General features: G+C 34.6%; 1 protein-coding gene across 1 annotated transcript; it reads left to right on the top strand.

The window, feature by feature from the left end:
- Positions 1-1,182: 1,182 nt before the first annotated feature.
- On the top strand, positions 1,183-17,146 carry LOC121414395 (low density lipoprotein receptor adapter protein 1-B-like). The gene is made up of 9 exons (XM_041607555.1): positions 1,183-1,374; positions 3,458-3,600; positions 4,007-4,119; positions 5,278-5,392; positions 10,878-11,034; positions 12,572-12,700; positions 15,343-15,506; positions 15,787-15,830; positions 16,586-17,146. The coding sequence occupies exons 1-9, from the start codon at positions 1,245-1,247 to the stop codon at positions 16,770-16,772; spliced, it is 1,182 nt and encodes a 393-aa protein (XP_041463489.1). The 5' UTR covers positions 1,183-1,244; the 3' UTR covers positions 16,773-17,146.
- The last annotated feature ends 2,544 nt before the right edge of the window (positions 17,147-19,690 follow it).

The raw sequence follows: 19,690 nt of genomic DNA, 5'->3' as shown, positions 1-19,690 counted from the left end.
TTCAAAAGACTATAAGGTGGGTCATTTTCCCACTTTCATTTTTGTTACATTAAAACATGAAATAATTCTTTCATATTTTCATTCATTGTGTGTATACGATGTCACGTTAAATCATTTTTCAATCGTTTGTTTATTCTTGGAGGGAAAACATGAGTAAATGTAATTCCATCTGAATTTCTTATGTTGAAAAGAATACATCACCACTCATGGCATATTCATCAAGAAAGTTAACTTTCACACTATTAACTTTAATTGGTATTCATTGACCGATTTTGCTGAAATTTTCTGTGCTTTGCTTGTCTACTTATTTTACTCTACCTGTTCAAACATTTTGTTCTGCCAAGACTATAAGCGCAAAATTGTTATACCTCACATTTGCTCTAAGGCGGCCGTACGGCGAGTCGAAACAGCCGTTTTATTAATTTTTATTCAAACCACCTATATTTTGATAGCTGGTACAAAAAAAATGTTAAAACGGCTGTTTTCGACCCACCGTACCACCGCCAGAGGAGCAAACGTAACGGAGGTATAAGTCTCTTGGAAAACGTGCATGCATGCACCCCCCCCCCCCCCCCTCTTCTCGGCTCACTGAAACTTGATTCCCAGATATGGCTTGGGTACATCATATTTTTCGCCAGCTTTACCTGAATATGTGAACATTTGACAGTTTTACATCAATGGAAATGCCTAAATCGATGATTTTGTTTTGTTTTGTTTTTGGATATGTTGTGATTATCAATGGTTTCGCCCTAGTTTTAACATGTGACCTCTTTTTAATGATCTCCATCCACATATCATTTGTCTTCCTGAGATAGTCGATGTTTTATTGATCGCAACTTCAAGTATTTTCAAATTAGTTATATTTATTGTACTCTTGTGTTAGCCGGCGTTTATCTGCGATTGAACATGGAATATTTTCTCTTATTGGGGATATTTTAATCTAAATTATAATTTAATGAAATTTAGATCTTAGCTGAAACAAAGACTAGATTCACAGGATGGCGCGACTGTTTTTGCACACGGTTCTATTTCTTTGTACCATATTTGGGCAACCCCATCAATGACTTATTCGACGTCATAGAATACTACGTTCTGACACACACGATCGAATCACATGCACTTTCGTTTTGCGTGTATTGTATTGCGAGTTTTGTGTGTGTGTGTAACGGCGAGGCGCGCCGCCGCGTATGTACCAAACCGTGCCGGTGTACGGTATGTAAACATAATAAACGTGTACAAAATACATGTACACACGAACCGGCCATATCGTCAGGGAAAAAGACCGAAGTGGTATTTTCATTCCCGAAGTTAACAATTTCAGAGGAGAAAAAAAGAAAATGATCAAGAATCGATTCAGGAAAGGAAAACACAGAAGTAAGTCATGTCATTTTGTACCATGTTCATGTGATAGATATTACAATAAACAAACTCAAGGTAACACTAACAGCCGACCCGTCCCGGCAGAAAACGATCAGTGATCAGACATGCCACTTTTGTAATTGTAGTGAATGGAGCAGGAATTCTCTGAGTTTGAGCTGACTCAAGAAGACTCGCAATTAAGCAATATTGTTGCAAATTGATGATTGAAAATTGACCATGAAGTATATCAGAAGTGTAACTAGATCGAAATGTAACCAGACCAGACTAGATCTAGCTTTTTCTTCTTCATGTTCATGAAATTAACTGTGACTATTAGTATTAGGTTTAAAATTCAAGCCGGCCCTGAAGGATTTTGACAGAAGTATCAAAGTGCAGTGAAACACGCGACCACTCCCCGCCCCCTCACGACTCTACTCTAGGCCTACTCAACATTGTTAATCATGTTAATGTACAAGAATTCTATCACTTTTGTGCAAATGAATGTAGATCTATTCATTTCAATTTTCATAATAGCCCCATAAACGTTACATGCTTTTGTAGGGTATGTTTCCTCTGAAAATGATTTAAGTCTATACGTCTAGGCACCACATGTATTTCTAACTTGTTGCTACAGTGTATGTTTGCTTTTTTTTAGTTTTGCCTTTTGATCTCCTTGTAATGTTTATTGTCTATTTTCGTTAATGTTTGATAGAACTTTAACTTAAGACTCCTTGGCTGAATTATCTGTAATCTTTTAATGTTAGTTTTCAAACCCTTTCATATATGTCATCATGTAGGCTACATACATGAATATAACATTTTTGCCTAACTTAAGGCTAAGAACGCAAGTCCTTCCTTTATTTTGATAGTCTAAATTGAATTAAATGCAATAAAATTAAGAACAAATAACTAACTCCCATTGTCTTGCTCACTATGGACCATGGGATTCTTCTTGATCAGCAACAGGAATAAAGATAGCCATTTTATTTTGTTATGATATAAATTAAACCTCTTTCCTTTAGACTTAGTTAATGGAACTATTGACTGACATACATGTACATAAAATAATTATGTGTGCATTTTTATTTTCAAATTCTTCTTAAAATCATCCCACATGCCACAATACCATCCTTTATGAAATAATTGATACATGTTTGTCAAAGACTGCTGATTTTGAATAATTTGAATTTAAGCTTGTTTAGGTTCAGTGTTTGGTGATTGTAATTTTGATGTCATTGTAATAGTAAATGATACATTTTGATTGATATCTTGTTTTCTTTGTCTAAACATGAACTTGTAAGGTAAAATGTACATTTTAGATCAAAAAGGAAAAAATGTTGTCAATTCTAGATTGATGGTATAATTTTTCCATTCATAATTTAAAAAAACCCCAGAACAATACAACATACATGTACATTCAAAGTTAACCTACATTAAATGGAACAACAAAACAAATACAAATATTAACAATAACAAAAGAAAAATAAACTTGATGAAATAATTGTTAGAATATTTACTGACTAGTTAAATTTTACATCTATTAAAAACATTTAATGATGGATTAGATTTAACAGAAATTGGTAAGATGTTCGAGATATTTGAAAAATAAAGTTTCTGGTACCGGTAATAAAAAAAAATATTCGTCCTGGGGCCTGTTGCATAAAAGTTACTACAGTATTATGGTAATTTTGCCATCCAATGGTAACTACCATGGTAACGCTGATCAACAGCCAATCAGATTCAAGGATTCCATGCAAGTTACCCCTGAATGGCACAGTTACCATAATGGTAACTTTTATGTAATGAGGACCAGGGGGGTGTTTCACAAAGATTTAAGTATGACTTAGGTCGCACTTAAATGTCGACGCGTACATGATATGCAACGCGCAATCTTATTGATCAATACGCAGTAGTGCGCGTCCTCCTGGCATAATCTGACCAATGCTGTCATGCCTTTTATACTGCGCGCAACTAGACATTAAAGTGCGACTCTAAGTCATACTTAAATCTTTGTGAAACACCCCCCTGGTATGTAAACTTGTCTTTGTTGTTTGGTGAAATGGTGAATTTTTTCCAAATAAACATTTTTGTTTGACAGAGTTTCAGGATGACTGGGAAAAGTCTCATGAGCCAGTCGTTGAAGGTGTTACATTCTTTGTTAAATACCTTGGAGTTGAGATAGTCAATCTACCCAACGACGAAACGCATACCGCGGATGCAATTAAAAAGATTGTCCATCGGGTTAGTATAAAGAATTTTTGTTTTCAATTATAGGAGATAGCACTTATAAGGTTCCTTGACAATTGCTCAGAATAAATCTGCATGTTAAGCTAAACATAAAATAAAACTATTCTTTCTCATAACATCACATTAATTATATAATGATGTGTCTGTCTGATGATATATACCCCATGAACATTTCAAACCAGAACAGTAAATAATCTCCTGCCGTATTGAGATTGGACAGTTACATGTACATGTGCAGGGTGTCAGAGAAAAACAACAAAATGTCAAATTTTAGAGTTCTAAATTGAAAAAAAGAAAACATGTCTTTCCTTCTATTAAAGAAAAGTAATACATTTATATATCTGTATACAGTGTACATGTTTTAATTTCATATTTTACCGGCACATATTGTATTTTTCAGGCAAAGTATGGATCTGGTAAGGTGCGGAAAGTGGCACTGACAGTGACGCCAACATCATTAAAACCCACAGACTTGGAAACAAATGAAGAATTAGAAGAAATAGTTATTCATAGGTAGGTTTTCAAAGATGTAATATATCTCTTGAATATTTTAAAGTAATTTACAGCTTTTTACTAATATTTCTGCCAAACTTTGGCAAATGGAAGCAAGTGACTTATCAATCAAATTTGAGTTATTGTTGTTTCTGAAACACCTTTGTGTGTTGCACGTTCAGGTGAAATTTTGGGAACATATTATTGTTCTATGGAAAGATATTGAAGAAAAAATATTCTGTTCAATTGCATTGAGGCCTATGTAAATGACAAACACACATTGCTCATTTACAACAAATGATACTTATGCCAAAGTACGGCAGTACATGTATGTAATTACAGAGCTGGAGGATAGTAGATGATAATGCAATAACTTGAAAAAAGAGAGAGAGAGAGACAGTTTCTGAATGTACATGAAAAGTAATTGTGGATGCTCTTGATTAGACATTAAAAAATCTCTGTACCTTGGAATTAAAAAGATCAGTGATACTGACAAAACTTTTATTCTTTTACAACTTGGAAATTAGAAGTACATTGTACATTGTACATGTAGTATACCCAGTGGTTGTGTGTCCGGACGATCAATTTTAGAGAGTCATTGAAAAAAAATTCAAGCAAAGTTTCATCAATTTTTAGTACAAAATGTTAGGAAACATAGAGAACAAGATAGAAGACTTATTGAATTCATATTTTTAGTGTAATCCAAAGACAAAAAAGAAGGCTTCAAAAATATAAAGTGTCCGGACACTCGACCCCACATCCTATAATATTTGACATCCATACTAGACATTAGACATAATAACAGTGTCATATTTTACCCAGGGAAGCCACTTCAGTTCTGAAAACTGTTCTACCAGCAGGCCCTGCTTAACATTTGCACTTAATGCACATATTTCTTCTCTTCAGTACAAAGTCTCTCTGTTATCACTCAATTTTCTAGGGCCCCAAAGTTTTACGTTCAATACTTCTATCCCACCTTATTAAAGTTATAAATATTTTCTGTATATAAACATTCATTTTATGATTGTTGTAAACTATTATGATTATACCAGCATTCTCTGTCCTTTGGGATATACATGTATTGTGAAGCAGGCAAGATAGCAAAGAAATCCTTCCCAAGTGTGGAAAATGAATAAATGAAATTGTAATGAAAGAATTATTTTCTGTTTCATCTTTCAGGATATCATACTGTACAGCAGACAAGAACAATGACAAGATCTTTGGATTCATCTCGTGTCACTTCAGAACAGAAGTCTTAGAATGTCATGCTTATCTATGTCAGAAACGCAAAGTGGTAGGTATCACATCAACACATTTTATCCTTATGCTGCAGTATTCATGATTTCTGTATTTCTATATGTTTTTATAATTATTGTTGTTGTTAGTATTCAGTTTTGCTGCTTATTCTTCTTGTGTTATCTTATTCGATGATTATAAACCTTTTAAAATGAATAAAACATTCAACAACAACAAAAACATATTCAAAATGTATCAAAATACCATTACTGATGATATGCAATGCATATATATATACATGCAGGAACCTCCATCCCCAAACCAACAATAAGTCACAAGGCAATGTTTGCTGTAAATAAAAGAAATATGGTAGTAATGTGGTCTTTGAAATGCAAAATTTTGAAAATTGACTCTTTGAAAGGATGATTGAGTCTTCTTAATATCATACAGTCAAAAATTAAAGTTTTAAAGTTGAATTGAAAAGAATGTACAAGAGTTCAGGGAAAAAATGCACGGGGCGGCGGGCGAATTTGCCTGGAAGTGCCAAAGTCGCCTCTAAATCACCCCAAATTATGCCTTCGGGGATGACATATAAATCTGGAAGTCGCCCCCGAAATTATTGCTGAGCAAAAACAACTCAGTGGCCCCCTAGCGCCATATGCTCGAGCTCCGCTTGCCATTTAAAAATCATCCAAACTTCGCAATTTATGAATTAATTTTTTTCTCTGCAAGAGTTTCTCTGACACCATTTATGGGAGTTTCATAGAGATTGTACAACTATGAATGTCTCATCTCATGCTTGAGTGAGCTCAAAACTTCAAGTTCAAACCTTGCTTTCTCCATATACATACTGTTTCAAAGCATAGAATTTGCTTTTCCAAACTCAATAGAAATCACAAGTATATCCTAGGGCAACTTATAATGGATTTTGAGTGGAGGTTCACATATTTGCATACATGTATGTATTTGTTTGCAACTTAAAATCGCTATTCGCTTGCTTACTGGCATAGAGGAAACTGTGGTAGTATAGAGAAGTCTTTTCCTTCTCTGTTCTGACTGATATTTGACCTTATCCTGCCTGACTCAAGGTCATGCAATTATGAATCATGGTTAAAGTTGACAAAGCTAATTCCTCTCCATACTATTAACAAAACACACCCTGAACGGCTTAAGGGACTGCAAAAGGTGATAATTTTATGGTACCTACATGTAAACGGGATAGCCCGTATTCTGAGGTTGGTTTTAACTTTAAACTCTGGTTTAAAGTTGTGGCTTGATAATAATAAACAATCATTTATTATGCGCTGTCTATCTAGTAAACTATTCCGTTTAACTATGGATAGCCAGTTGTGACATAAATCCCTAATGGTAGAGGTCAATGAATCGGCTTATTTGACTCTTAAATCATTCTTAAGTGTCTGGGAAGGATAAATAAGATAATTGTTTTCACTATCAAAGAAATGGGAAAACGCTCAGTAAAAATAAACAAATAATTTACACAAAATTTTGCAATTTGTTGCTTCCCATCATTTTAACACAGTTAGACTATGGAATCAAAATAGATTTCACTTTTCAGAAGGCATTTATTGGCCTGCATGTTTGACAAAGTGTCATTCAGGACTTGTGTCATTTTTTTGTTTGTTTGGCGGGGGGGGGGGGGGGGGTTCCCGCTTCTGTTATACCCTTTTATACATCACTGTATTCTACATGTATAGAGGAAAACCAGATACTTGTAGCAATTTATAAATAAAAACCTAGTAATTCTAATACCTATGTGTATTATGTCTTTATATTTTGAAGAACACAATTTGTTCATAGTTTTTCCGTCATTGCACAGTATAGCATATGCATCGGTTGGGGGGGGGGTTAAATGTATTTGGGGTCTCCAGGGCGGAAATGCTTAAAAGAGCCCTGAAAAATTCCCATTCACTGCAACATTAAAGCTTCTCAAATGTTGCAGATTTTATAGCCCTTTGGTTGGGAAAAATAGCCCCCAGAAATAATGATAAAAAGAAATTGCCATTTTATGCATGTGTAGAGGAACAAATGTACATGTAGTCTATAAAGTAACATGGATTATATGCTCTAAGACCAGACTGAGTGTTTTTAGCAAGAAGACATGAAGGCCACATTTAATTCCTGTCTTCAAACATTGAACAAGGACAAATTTAAGCACTGTCTAGACCCTTTCTACTAAAGAAAATAAAATAATAAGTAAGGAGCATTTTGAATTCCACCTTGAAATGAAGTCATCAGTGTGGGTGCCTTACAAAGAATAAAGTTTGAATTCAATCCAAGAATTTAAGGAATGGATCATCAAAAAGATAATCGCACTTCCCATTGAGAATTTCAGAAAAGGGAAAGAATCATTTTGGTGAAGATTTGGCAAAAATCCAAAGTTTGACAACATGCATGTAGTTTTGGATTTCAAAGTTTGGTGTTTTGTGTCATACATGTATTAAGATCATGTACAGTTTTTCTCGGTAAGTCGAGAATGATTCATTTAAAATATATATAATAGCCATTATGAAGTCTATTTCATGCTATATGGGATGGCTGCTTGCAAATGGCATCACAAATTCATAACTCTTGTGCTCTTTGATCGATTCTCCTAATAAAATGGAGGACCCATCGTATGAACTGCATGTACATGTAGCAATGGGTTCATCATCGGACTTCATCATTAAAAGAAACCAAAAGCTAACATGAGAAGCAATCTTATTGAAAAGAGTAAAATAAGAGGAACAATTTGAAACAATGCAAGCAAGTTATGGACGTTTAAAAAGTCTTGCTGTACTTTATTTGGGAATCCTCAAATTGGCAAACATGCTTCAAGATGGCTGATTTTGTGGACAACTCTTCATTTGTTTTGTACACAACTTTTTAGATTTTCCCTTTCATCTTTAGAATTGCCTATTGCCTCATTCTGAGCTAAATATATATGTCATGGGAAATTGTAATTCACACCACATACATGTATGTCAAGGTCAGGAGGAGATGATGTGAAATATGTAAAATAAAGGGGAAAATCTGAAAATTTGTGTACAAAACTAATGGAGGGTTAAATTGGCCATTTTGAAGCATGTTTGCCAATTTGAGGATGAAAGTACAACAAGACTTTTCAAACTTTCATAAATCGCCTTTTTCTATAACCGATTTTGATGAAACTTGTTTTAAATTAGTCCTCTCATTTTACTCTTTCAAATAAGATTGCTTCTCTCCTTGGGTTTTGGTTTCCTTTAAATTGAATTGTGAATTTATTAGAAATGAATTAAAGTTCTTTTTAGCATGATACACTACTCCTGAGGCTGATCTATGGAGTTAAGTATGTTGTTACTTTGTTATAAAGCTGGGCATATCACCAGAAGCAGTGCTAAAAAGGAGCCAAAGTAAAGTGTACAACAAAAGGGAGAGAAAATGAAAACACAAATTTTGGCTGCTTTACAAATTTAGGTGGATGTACATTTCCAATAAAATCTTTAATATTTTACTGTGTACTGTTTATACATGTTTTGATGAGTACATGGATCATACGGTAATCATTAAATATTACGTTTATTAGTATGACATTGCTAAAAATCAGCGGTTTACCAACACTAATTTCAGATGCTATCAATTCCTTGTGTCATTTGATCACATCCTTGTTTGATGCACACAATATCTGTGTAGGTTGTCGGCATGTAATTAACCAGATTTGATTATCAAAAATGTGGTTAAAATGTCAAGTAATAACCCTGAGTCCTGACTCCTTAAAGGTATTGTTTAAGTTTGTGAGCAGCCGATTTAAAAAATTCTCAAACCAAGATGAAACATGTGTACAAGTGCATGTATTAGAACTAATAAACCCTGAAACTAAATGAAAGCAACCATTATTGAGAATGAAAAGCTGAAACGACAAGGCAAACCCTGATTTTGTAAATATGCATCTTATAGACACCTAAAAAGTACACATAAGTGTATGGGATGAAATTAAGACGGCGTTTCCGGTCACTTTATATTTCAATTTTTGAAGCACGAAATAATTATTTTCAAACGCAATTTTTTCTGGGCTTCATTTTTGCAACATATCACAGACACAGGTGACGAGTGTGACCTTTTACCTCAGATTTTTTTAAAGTCAAACCAATGTTAACCAATCACTTTAATACAAAAAAAATATCGGCTTGTGCATTGCACTCAGATTTAATAGTTTAGTTTGATACATTGTATCAGGGTTCTCACAGTCATGGAAAATCCTGGAAAATCTTGGAAAAATTTGTGGTCATGGAAAGTCAGGGAAAAGTTGGGGACTTTGGAAAATGTGTGAAAAGTCATGGAAGTGCTAAATACCTCTTGGCTATGGCAGCTTTCCAGTTTGTCGTTTCTTGCGACTTTCATACTCTGCTATTGTGATTGGTGTTCCATGATTTCCATTTTTCCCAGCTTTGTGACATCCCAACTACTGGGCCGTCACGGGAAGTCATGGAAAGCATGCTCAGTTTAGTCATGGAATTCCGTTTTCAAATTTCTGTGGGAAGTTGGGAACCCTGGTGTTGTACGTATCCTGTTTATGAATTCATACAGCCCTTTAAGTACCGGTAGTCCTTTTACAGGCCTCTGTTTGGTATATGACTTGCGACCACTTCCTCAGGACTATTATGACTAACAGTAATTATTGTGACTACAACCCTCCTATTTTTATAATGATTTGATATCATCTTCTATTATGACTGGCGACCCTTTTTTCTCATTCTGAATAGCAGCTACATGTAATTTCTCCTATTATGACCGACGAACCCTTTTTTTCATGCTCAACTGTTTATTCGTTAAAATGCAAACTAAAAAAAAATCGTTATGAATACTTAAATATATAATTTGAACTCAAAACCATATGTTTTGTTAATAATTTGTTAATAATTATAACTGAGACACTGGATGTTTGAATGTGCTTACAACGTGTGTGGTGATGACAAATGATTTTCGAGGTGGGTGTTTGTATGTGTTAGTGTGCAAATTTCTTATTTTTTTCTTCATCAGATATGTACACATCTATGTTTGGTATGTTTTAATTACTGTATTGTTTGGAGGCTTCTTATTTTCAGGTGTTAACTTTTTGTTACCCTCCTCTATGAATGTACAATTCAATGATTTTTTAATGATTATTAAGAATAAAATTGAATTGAATAAAATGACTAGCAACCCTCTTCTACTTTTGTGACCAGTGACCCTCTTTTATTATAACTAGCGACTCACCTATCTTATTATGATTAGCGACCATTTTTATGATCACTTGTGACTCTCATTGTCGATAATGACTAGCGACCTTTATGAACATTGACCCTTATGAATAGCAACCCTTATTGTAAAGATGCAAGACATCTTAAATGATACTATAGTCCATGTTTACCGAGTCACGTTGTTCCTTTATTTGTGTCTAAAACGTACAGTCAGTCTAGCTGATCACTCTCAGCATAATCACATAGCATAGACTATGGTGTCTTCGAATCACAACATTACACTTATGACAAATGTATTTCTATTTTTAATTTTAAATATCAAATCAGGCGGAGGCCTTAGCTCTGACGGTAGCACAGGCATTCAATATCGCTTATGATGTGTGGAAGAAGAGCAGAGCTGAAAAGGCAAGCACCGACTCGGAAGGGAAAGACGAAAGCATATCAGATGACTACGCGGAATCGTCAGATACTAGTACAAACCATGGTAATTTTGACCCATTTTCATAAAGCAATATGCAGTGCTGCCAAGTAGTACTGATATTCCGTATTTAGTACTAAAAATAGAGAAGAATGCTGATGGTTTCATGCAAAATACTGATTTCTTAACTTTCAGTTTACGTGTTGGCCGATGGTATTCCTGTGAAAATACTGATTTCCTCGCCAAAATACTGATTTTCACCCTTGAAAATACTGAAATGTTCTTGTTCAGGTTGGCAGCTCTGAATATGTCTTTATACAGAAAGGCATCATTGGTGAAATTCATGTTTATACATTATAATTCCTCATTTCATCCAAGGATTTTAGACATACATGTATTATCAGCCCAATGTGTTTTACTATATTAAAAAGAATACATGAGATGATAATACTCGTCCCTACAACCAGGCCTTCAATTTCAATATATTTGGGGGCAGGGCCACATTTCAATATGGCCCTTTTCTAAAACATTGTTCACATTGGAGAGGGAAAAAATGGGGAAAAAAATAAAGTTGAGTGCTCAAAACAAATATTCCAAGGCCAGTGAGAGTAAGCCTATTTGGGACACCTTTCTTTTACCATGTATTACCATATGAATTACTTTTAATGTCTTACAACATTGATGCTAATGAGCAAATAAAGGTTAACTTGCAGCCTTCTATTCTGTAGTTCGAATATTCACTTAAGTCAAAGCTTGTTTTTAACCAGATTATGCAAAAAGATGTAGTCAAACAGATTTCTTGGGTCCCAAATTAGGAAAATTCATTTTTTTTTTTTACAAAATGTTATACATGTACGTATATTCTTATTATATATGATATTGAAAGAAACATATGAGGGTTATGTATAATCTCCCTAAATCAATGGGCATCCATGGTTATGTCATGGCCCTGGTGATCTTGGATATCATGTACACTGAAGATAAAGTGTTACTATACACTGAAGATAAAGTGTTACTATACACTGAAGATGAAGTGTTACTATACACTGAAGATGAAGTGTTACTATACACTGAAGATGAAGTGTTACTATACACTGAAGATGAGGTGTTACTATACACTGAAGATGAAGTGTTACATGTACTATACACTGAAGATAAAGTGTTACTATACACTGAAGATGAAGTGGTACTATACACTGAAGATGGGGTGTTACTATACAATGAAGATGGAAGTGTTACTATACACTGAAGATGAAGTGTAACTATACACTGAAGATGAGGTGTCACTATACACTGAAGATGGTGTGTTACTATACACTGAAGATGAAGTGTTACTTTACACTGAAGATGAAGTTTTACTAAACATTGAAGGTGAAGTTTTACTATACACTGAAGATGAGGTGTTACTATTCACTAAAGATGAAGTGATACTATGTACTGAAGATGAAGTGTTACTAAACACTGAAGATGAAGTTTTACTATACACTGAAGATAAAGTGTTACTATACACTGAATATGAGGTGTTACTATACACTGAAGATGAGGTGTTACTATAGAATGAAGATGAGGTGTTACTATACTAAATATTTTTGTATCATTGTAGGTTCACCGGTTAGGAAGTCGGCCCCTCAGTCCATCCCAGGATGCAATTCTACGGAATCAAGATCCCCAAACCATTGGTCTCCTGACATCACATCACCCTCGTTACAACCTCCTCCACTTTCCACCAAAAGTAAGTTAAAAAAAAATATGGAATATCCTGCCAATTGAGATAAGAAGCTCTCCATCCTTGACTCTCTTCGAATCAAATTTAAAAACATATCTCTTTAGGTAGGAAAATTTGCTGTGAAGACATAAGTAAAAAGAGCTCTGAACAAGCACAGCTGAATATATCCATATAAAAGCTGTGCTATACAAAGATCTGCAATTTTTTGGCGGGTTGTATTGGTGATAAAGAGGATTTGACATTAGCTACAAATTGGATTTATCATTGTCAACACCATGATCAAGAGCGTTATCACCATCATCATCATCACCTTCATTATCATTATCGTCACTACAATCATTGTCATAAAAAATCACCATTGTCACCATCATTACCATCATTGTCATTAATAACATCACTATCATTATCATCACCATCATCACCAGCATCATCACCACCATCATCATCACCATAATCACCACCATCATCATCATCACCATCATCACCACCATCATCATCATCACCATCATTATCATCACCACCATCATCATCACCATCATCACCACCATCATCACCATCATCATCATCATCATCATCACCATCATCACCACCATCATCACCACCATCATCACCATCATCATCACCATCATCATCACCATCATCATCATCACCATCATCATCACCACCATCATCACCACCATCATCATCATCACCATCATCATCACCACCATCATCACCACCATCATCACCATCATCATCACCATCATCACCACCATCATCACCACCATCATCACCACCATCATCACCACCATCATCACCACCATCATCATCACCATCATCACCACCATCATCATCACCATCATCATCATCATCACCATCATCATCATTCTCATCATCATCACCATCATCACCATCATCATCACCATTATCTTTAAGACGGTACAGTAGTCTCTCTATCCCAGATGGCATTTCCTGTCCCTTTTCAGCCCTTCTGCAAACCAAAAAGTAATAAGTTGGCACTGCTGCATACATGTTTCACCTGAAGAATCAGTTTGTATCTTGTAATGTCGTGATTGATATTTTCCAGTCAGAAATGTCAATTCCTCGGTGTTACTCATCCCATCTTTTAAGCTCCCTTTCCCTTGATCACTCATAGGGTGAATTGGGTGCATTAATTAATTACTTCCCATTTTGAAATAGTCTTATGACTCTTGTCTGTTGCAACTTCCTGTCTTCAACATTTCACTCTCACTCGGTCTTAAAGGGGGAGCTCACCCAGATATGAAAGTGGTTTTAATGATTGCCGGACAAAATTGGGAGGGGCTGATCTGAATAGAGTTTGGGCAAATGTTTTATTTCAGAATATCATATAATTGTGGATGATGATATTAAAAGGCTGTCTTAAGAAGGAATGGTCCCAGCTGAAAATATTTATATATAGATGAGTCAAATTCATAGAGCAAAATGCTGGAAATTTCATCAAATTCAGACAACAGATAATGAAGATATTAGATTTTAAAGTTGATCAATATTTTGTGAAAACAATTATATGCACATCGTCATGAATATTCATTAGGTGGGCTGATGATGTCACATCCCCACTTTTCTTTTTCTTATGTTATTACATGAAATCATAATTGTTTCATTTTTTCATGTGTAAATGATGTGTCGCCATTATGATGAAATACGTTGTCGCAATAAATAACTAATGCACTTACTCATTCATCAATCCAATAGTTTTAGTTCTTGATAGAAAAATGTTAAATAAACCTAATTTCATGTAATAAAAATACAAGAGAAAGTTGGGATATGACATCAGCCCGTCTAATGAATATTCATGAAAACATGTCTGGAACTGTTTCACCAGAATAATGCAAATTTTTAAAATTCAATAATGTTATTTGTTTTCTTTCTTTTTCTTAATGAAATTTTCAGCATTTTGCTCTGTGAATTTTATTCTTTTTATTGAGATAACTATATCTCCAGCCTGGATCATACCTTTAAGCTTTGGTATTGAGGATCAATGATGTGAATTAATCTCCATGTAACATTTCAATCTTAAAAACTTGTAGTAGCTATTCGATCTCTTTTCAAGCGCCAATTTTCTGTGGACATTTACAGATTCAAATCAAACATATCTAGCGCCCTCTCTAGGCAACAATTTTATTTTAGTTTAAAAAGGCTTTTTTGAGCATTTTATCTCACAAAGTTAGGAATTCGATATTGAGAAGATACAAAGATAAATTCCTTACATTTTCAACCCAATCCATGCTTGGAATAAGTTTTATTTCAAATAATAATAACATCATAATGGAGACACATAATTTACACATGTATGAAAAAATGAAACAATTATGCTTTCCTGTGAGGAAAGTGGGGATAAGACATCATCAGCCCACCTAATGAATATTCATGATGATGTGCATATACCTGTTTTCACAAAATATTGATGAGGTTTAAAATTCAATATGTTTGTTATTTGTTGTCAGATTTTCATGAAATTTTCAGCACTTTCCTTTGTGAATTTTACTCTTTTTATTTAGATATATTTTCAGCTTGGACCATCCCTTTAAGTCTCATTTTTATTTTTCAATCAGTTATTCCTAAATTCAAAGAAATGTGTAAATAATGGTTTTTATATTTGACTGTTTTTCTTATTCTCCTTGTAGTATTATCTGTTCAATGTGATACGCCTGTCATCTCATCCTCCGCCCCACCCACGACGCTCAACTTTGAAAAGCATCGGCCGCCACCTTTAGTTTTCAACGGCCATGTTCACCTTGATGATAGCAACAAACAAATGCACCAAGTTACAAACTCATTATCAAATTTAGTAAGTATACACCACTTCTACTACTACTAATGCTGTTGCTACTACTAATACTACTACTTACTACTACTACCACTACTACTACTACTGCTACTACTACTACTACTACTACTACTACTTCTACTACTACGACTACTACTACTACTACTTCTACTACGACTACTACTACTACTACTGCTGCTGCTACTACAACTACTTCTACTACTGCAACTCAAAGATTTGAAATATGTGTGATGAATAATAGACATAATTATTTTTTTTACTATTTGTTATCCCCAATTAGGGCCTAGAAGACGATGATGGAGATTTGGATGACTGTTTTTCAAAGTGAGTATAGCACAGTCCTGATGAGCTAGACTTTTTTTATTGCTTATTTTCATATGAATTACTGTAATGAAAACTTTTATACTGATTGTAAACCAGAAAAGTCTTTACATTGCTAATTATATTTGTTAGCCAATTTTACAGGTTTCTCGAGATCATCTTTCCCACCCACTCTTTTAATTCACTTCACTGGCTTCTTTTTAAACAGAGTGCTAATATTATGTTCACTTCAAATGACTCTTGATTGTCTACAAAACACTGAATAAACATGCTGCAGATTGTTTGATTATCCCTTTAATGCTGTATACACCAACCGAGCACTTAGGTCGGCCGGTGACCCTCTTTATCTCACATATTCATTAACTCATATATTAGCTGGTGATAGAACTTTGTCAGCTTCAACATACTGAATTGATTTGTCGCTAATAGTTTCCAGTCTCCATCAAAAGCAATTTTTGGAAAAGCATTAAAAACCCTACTCATTCGTAGGTTGTAGTTTTATAGTTTTAACATAATTGTAAGCGCTTTGAGCCTTATGGGAAAAGCACCGTATAGGTAATTATTATCATTATCCATTGTAGCCATTGATTGAAAACAAATTCCCAACCTTATGTGAAGCAAAAGTAAGGATGTGGCATATGCATCCACTTTTTAGGTTCATATTTCATCATGCTTGACAGAACGTGAAAAGACATTCGTCACAAATTGGGTTAAACAGTGAATTCTATGTTTTTTTGTGTTTTCACTATTTAAAACAGATTGGCTGAAAGTCGATCGAACCCTGGTCTTCTGGACATCAACGTCAAGCGATCGCCGTTTGATGCAGACGTGATCGTGCACTTCTCCGGAACGAACAAGGACCGAGATACGTTACTGAAATCCGAGTCCAAGGATTCTTTCTTCCTTCCCAATTCGCAAGATAATCTTCTGATCGGTAACCTTTGATCCCGGCTTGCGTAGCGTATTCTCGGACCCGGCAGAGAGGTCTGAATTCCATTCTACACAAGATTTTAATAATGAAATGAACATTTATACAATAGATTATTATTAGAATGTAAAGTTTTTTTGTATTTCATGAAAGTTTTTCACAGAACTCAAAAGTGAATGGACGGTGTTTGTGCAAGTATGTGCTTAGATGTATTATTGAATAGAATGAAATATAAATATATATATGAAGGGTCACTAAAGTTGCTGTTGAGTATCATATAGCTCACTAAAAATGCATGTTAATTTATTTTATTTTTCTTGTGTGTGTTAAAGGGAAATCCAACATGAAGAGCAATGTCTATGAAGAGGAAAGGAGAGAAACTTAACCAGCAAAGCAGATCGGTGAAAGTTTGAATAAAACTTGTCAAACAATGAGAATCTTATGAATTAAATAAAAAATTGCATTTACTCATTGTGTACTCTAAAAAAAAAAATGGGTAAATGTCACCTGAAAATAAATTCTACTCAGAATATACATGTATATATATATTTTTTTTTACAAACCCACAACAACACACTTTTTATTACTACTACAAACGAAATGCCCTTCAGAAAATTTTGTATTTATTAATTACGTTTTAGTATTAAAAAAAATGGGGAAAAAACACAGTTGTGCTTACCATGTGTGGATCTCTACATTCAGAATCTATTCTACAAACTGCCAAATTTAGATTTACCTATATTTGGATATCTTATTGCCCAAATCTACCACAAAATCCTTGTTCCCTGCGCAATTTCTTTCAAACTTTCACCATTATTTTTGTTTCTCTCTCACACATTATTCTTATACTGTTGGATTCTCCTTTAACTAATCCTATTTATTTGTATGAAAATGAAAATAAATTCAAAATTAGTCATTTTTATTTGGATATTATGTGGTGCACGGAAACTGACATGTAGATGGTCATAATAATGCTCCCTACTTAATATTATAACATAATACAAGAATCAGTGTGAATGGACTTTGTTATTATATTAATACACCATCACAGTTGATTAATTAATAGAAACAGGACAACTTTTCGTAAAGGAAAGCTCTTCCAGAAATGTCTCCCACATACATTTAGTAATGATAAAGAAATCATAATTGCAATTTAATGTACTTCATCAGGCCCCCTTAACAGAAAGGTTAGCATTAGTGGCTAATTTGAGAGAACAATTCCGATTGGTTCCTAGTCAGTTTATTGAGCAAAATGCGCATGCAAGGATGATCTTGATAGGCCATTTCATTTAGCAATTAATTATGCCTGGTCCCACTGGCCGACGGACACAAAACGTATTCATAACGGATACAGCGGACAAGCAATATTTTGGGGTGGCTCCATCCGTTTGCATCCGTTCCAGACAATGGACAAAATGGACGAACAATGAAATCGCAGTAGACGAATACTTGATGGATATAGAGCGTATGAAACACGTATGCAAAGAGTACATAACGGATACATAATGTTTTCCAAGGGATGGAAAGATTCATTTCCGTCTTACATCCTCTCTGCATCCATAGGTGCAGTGGGACCGGGCCTTTACCTTCATGTCGTGGGGCTGAGAAGTGCTCTTCAAGATCAATCATAACCGTGGAAAGCCAGCAACGTCATCATCTAAACTACATGTTTGTTCAAAATATTTTATAGAAATGACGTATATTCATTCATTTACCGTTTTCTTGACAATTCAGTATGCTTCTCTTTGTTTTCAATGAGCCAATTTCCAAAAGAAAAAAATTATGACGTTGATGGATTTCCGTATACTTGAGAGAGATAGGATCAATCGTAACTCTTTTGACGACGTCTTACAAAGAGTTAAGTTTGATCCAATCAATCATAACTCTATGGAAACCCAAAAATGTCATTTTTTCTACAGGAAATTTGCACAATGCCTGTTGTATACAAAGAGAAGCACAGTGAATTTTGAAGAAAACAGTAAATGCATGAATATACCTCATTGTCAGAAAATATTTTGAACAAACATGAATAATCGATGTTGATGTTGATGGCTTTCCATAGTTGCGATTGATCAGATCAATCAAAACTCTTTGTTAGACGGGGCCCTGATGTCTAGAGAAGACCTTGCCCGAACAATATCTTTTTGGTCGAGAGTTCCTTGTGAGTCACAGGCGAATCGTCCTTGATCCCTGATAATAGCTCATTTCTTGTGCAAATCTCTTTGAAACAGAGAAATTTAATGGGTTTTTTTATTATTGTCCCGTCAACAGTGAAAAGGCATGAACTATGAAGAGTATTTGTATGTGTGTATGTTGAGACTGACGATATTAAAATGGTATTATACACATGTATATAAAATGGAAATGATAGGCCCAAAGTCGCAAAGATGGTTTCATTGCAAAGATACACATGCAGATTTTATTATTGAATGCAATTGATTGAACCTGTTTTTGTTTTTTTGTGTTAGAACTGGGGAGTGTTACATTAAACAATTCTCTGTGATATTTTTCACCGTTAGTTTTTCTCTTTGCCAATCAGATGCAAGGATTTCAGTAGCTTATAACCATTATCAGTGACATGCTCCCCTGAGTGCAGCTTTCCTTCAAAGTCGTTGGAATACATACCTGGTGCTTCTATTGAGAAGTTAATTCAAATTAATAACAATGTTTAATGGCGCTGTCACATTTCGCTTACAATGGCCGTACGGCGAGTCGAAAACAGCCATTTTTTATAATTATTGTACCAGCTTCCTGTAGGTGGTTTGGGTAAAAATCTGTTAAACTACTGTTTGCGAGTCACCTTGCAGACATTGTAGGGCAAATGTGACTGCAGCATAACTGACAGTTCTTCTTTTTCCTTTTCTTAACTTATTCTTCTCCTCCTCCTCCTTCTTCTTCTATTTCTCTTTCTCCTTCTTCTCCTTCTCATCCTTCT

The sequence above is a fragment of the Lytechinus variegatus genome, chromosome 4 (assembly GCF_018143015.1).
Source record: "Lytechinus variegatus isolate NC3 chromosome 4, Lvar_3.0, whole genome shotgun sequence".
NCBI lineage: Eukaryota > Metazoa > Echinodermata > Echinoidea > Temnopleuroida > Toxopneustidae > Lytechinus > Lytechinus variegatus.
Note: the sequence above shows the minus strand (reverse complement) of the source record. Positions and strands in the feature narration are given on the sequence as shown.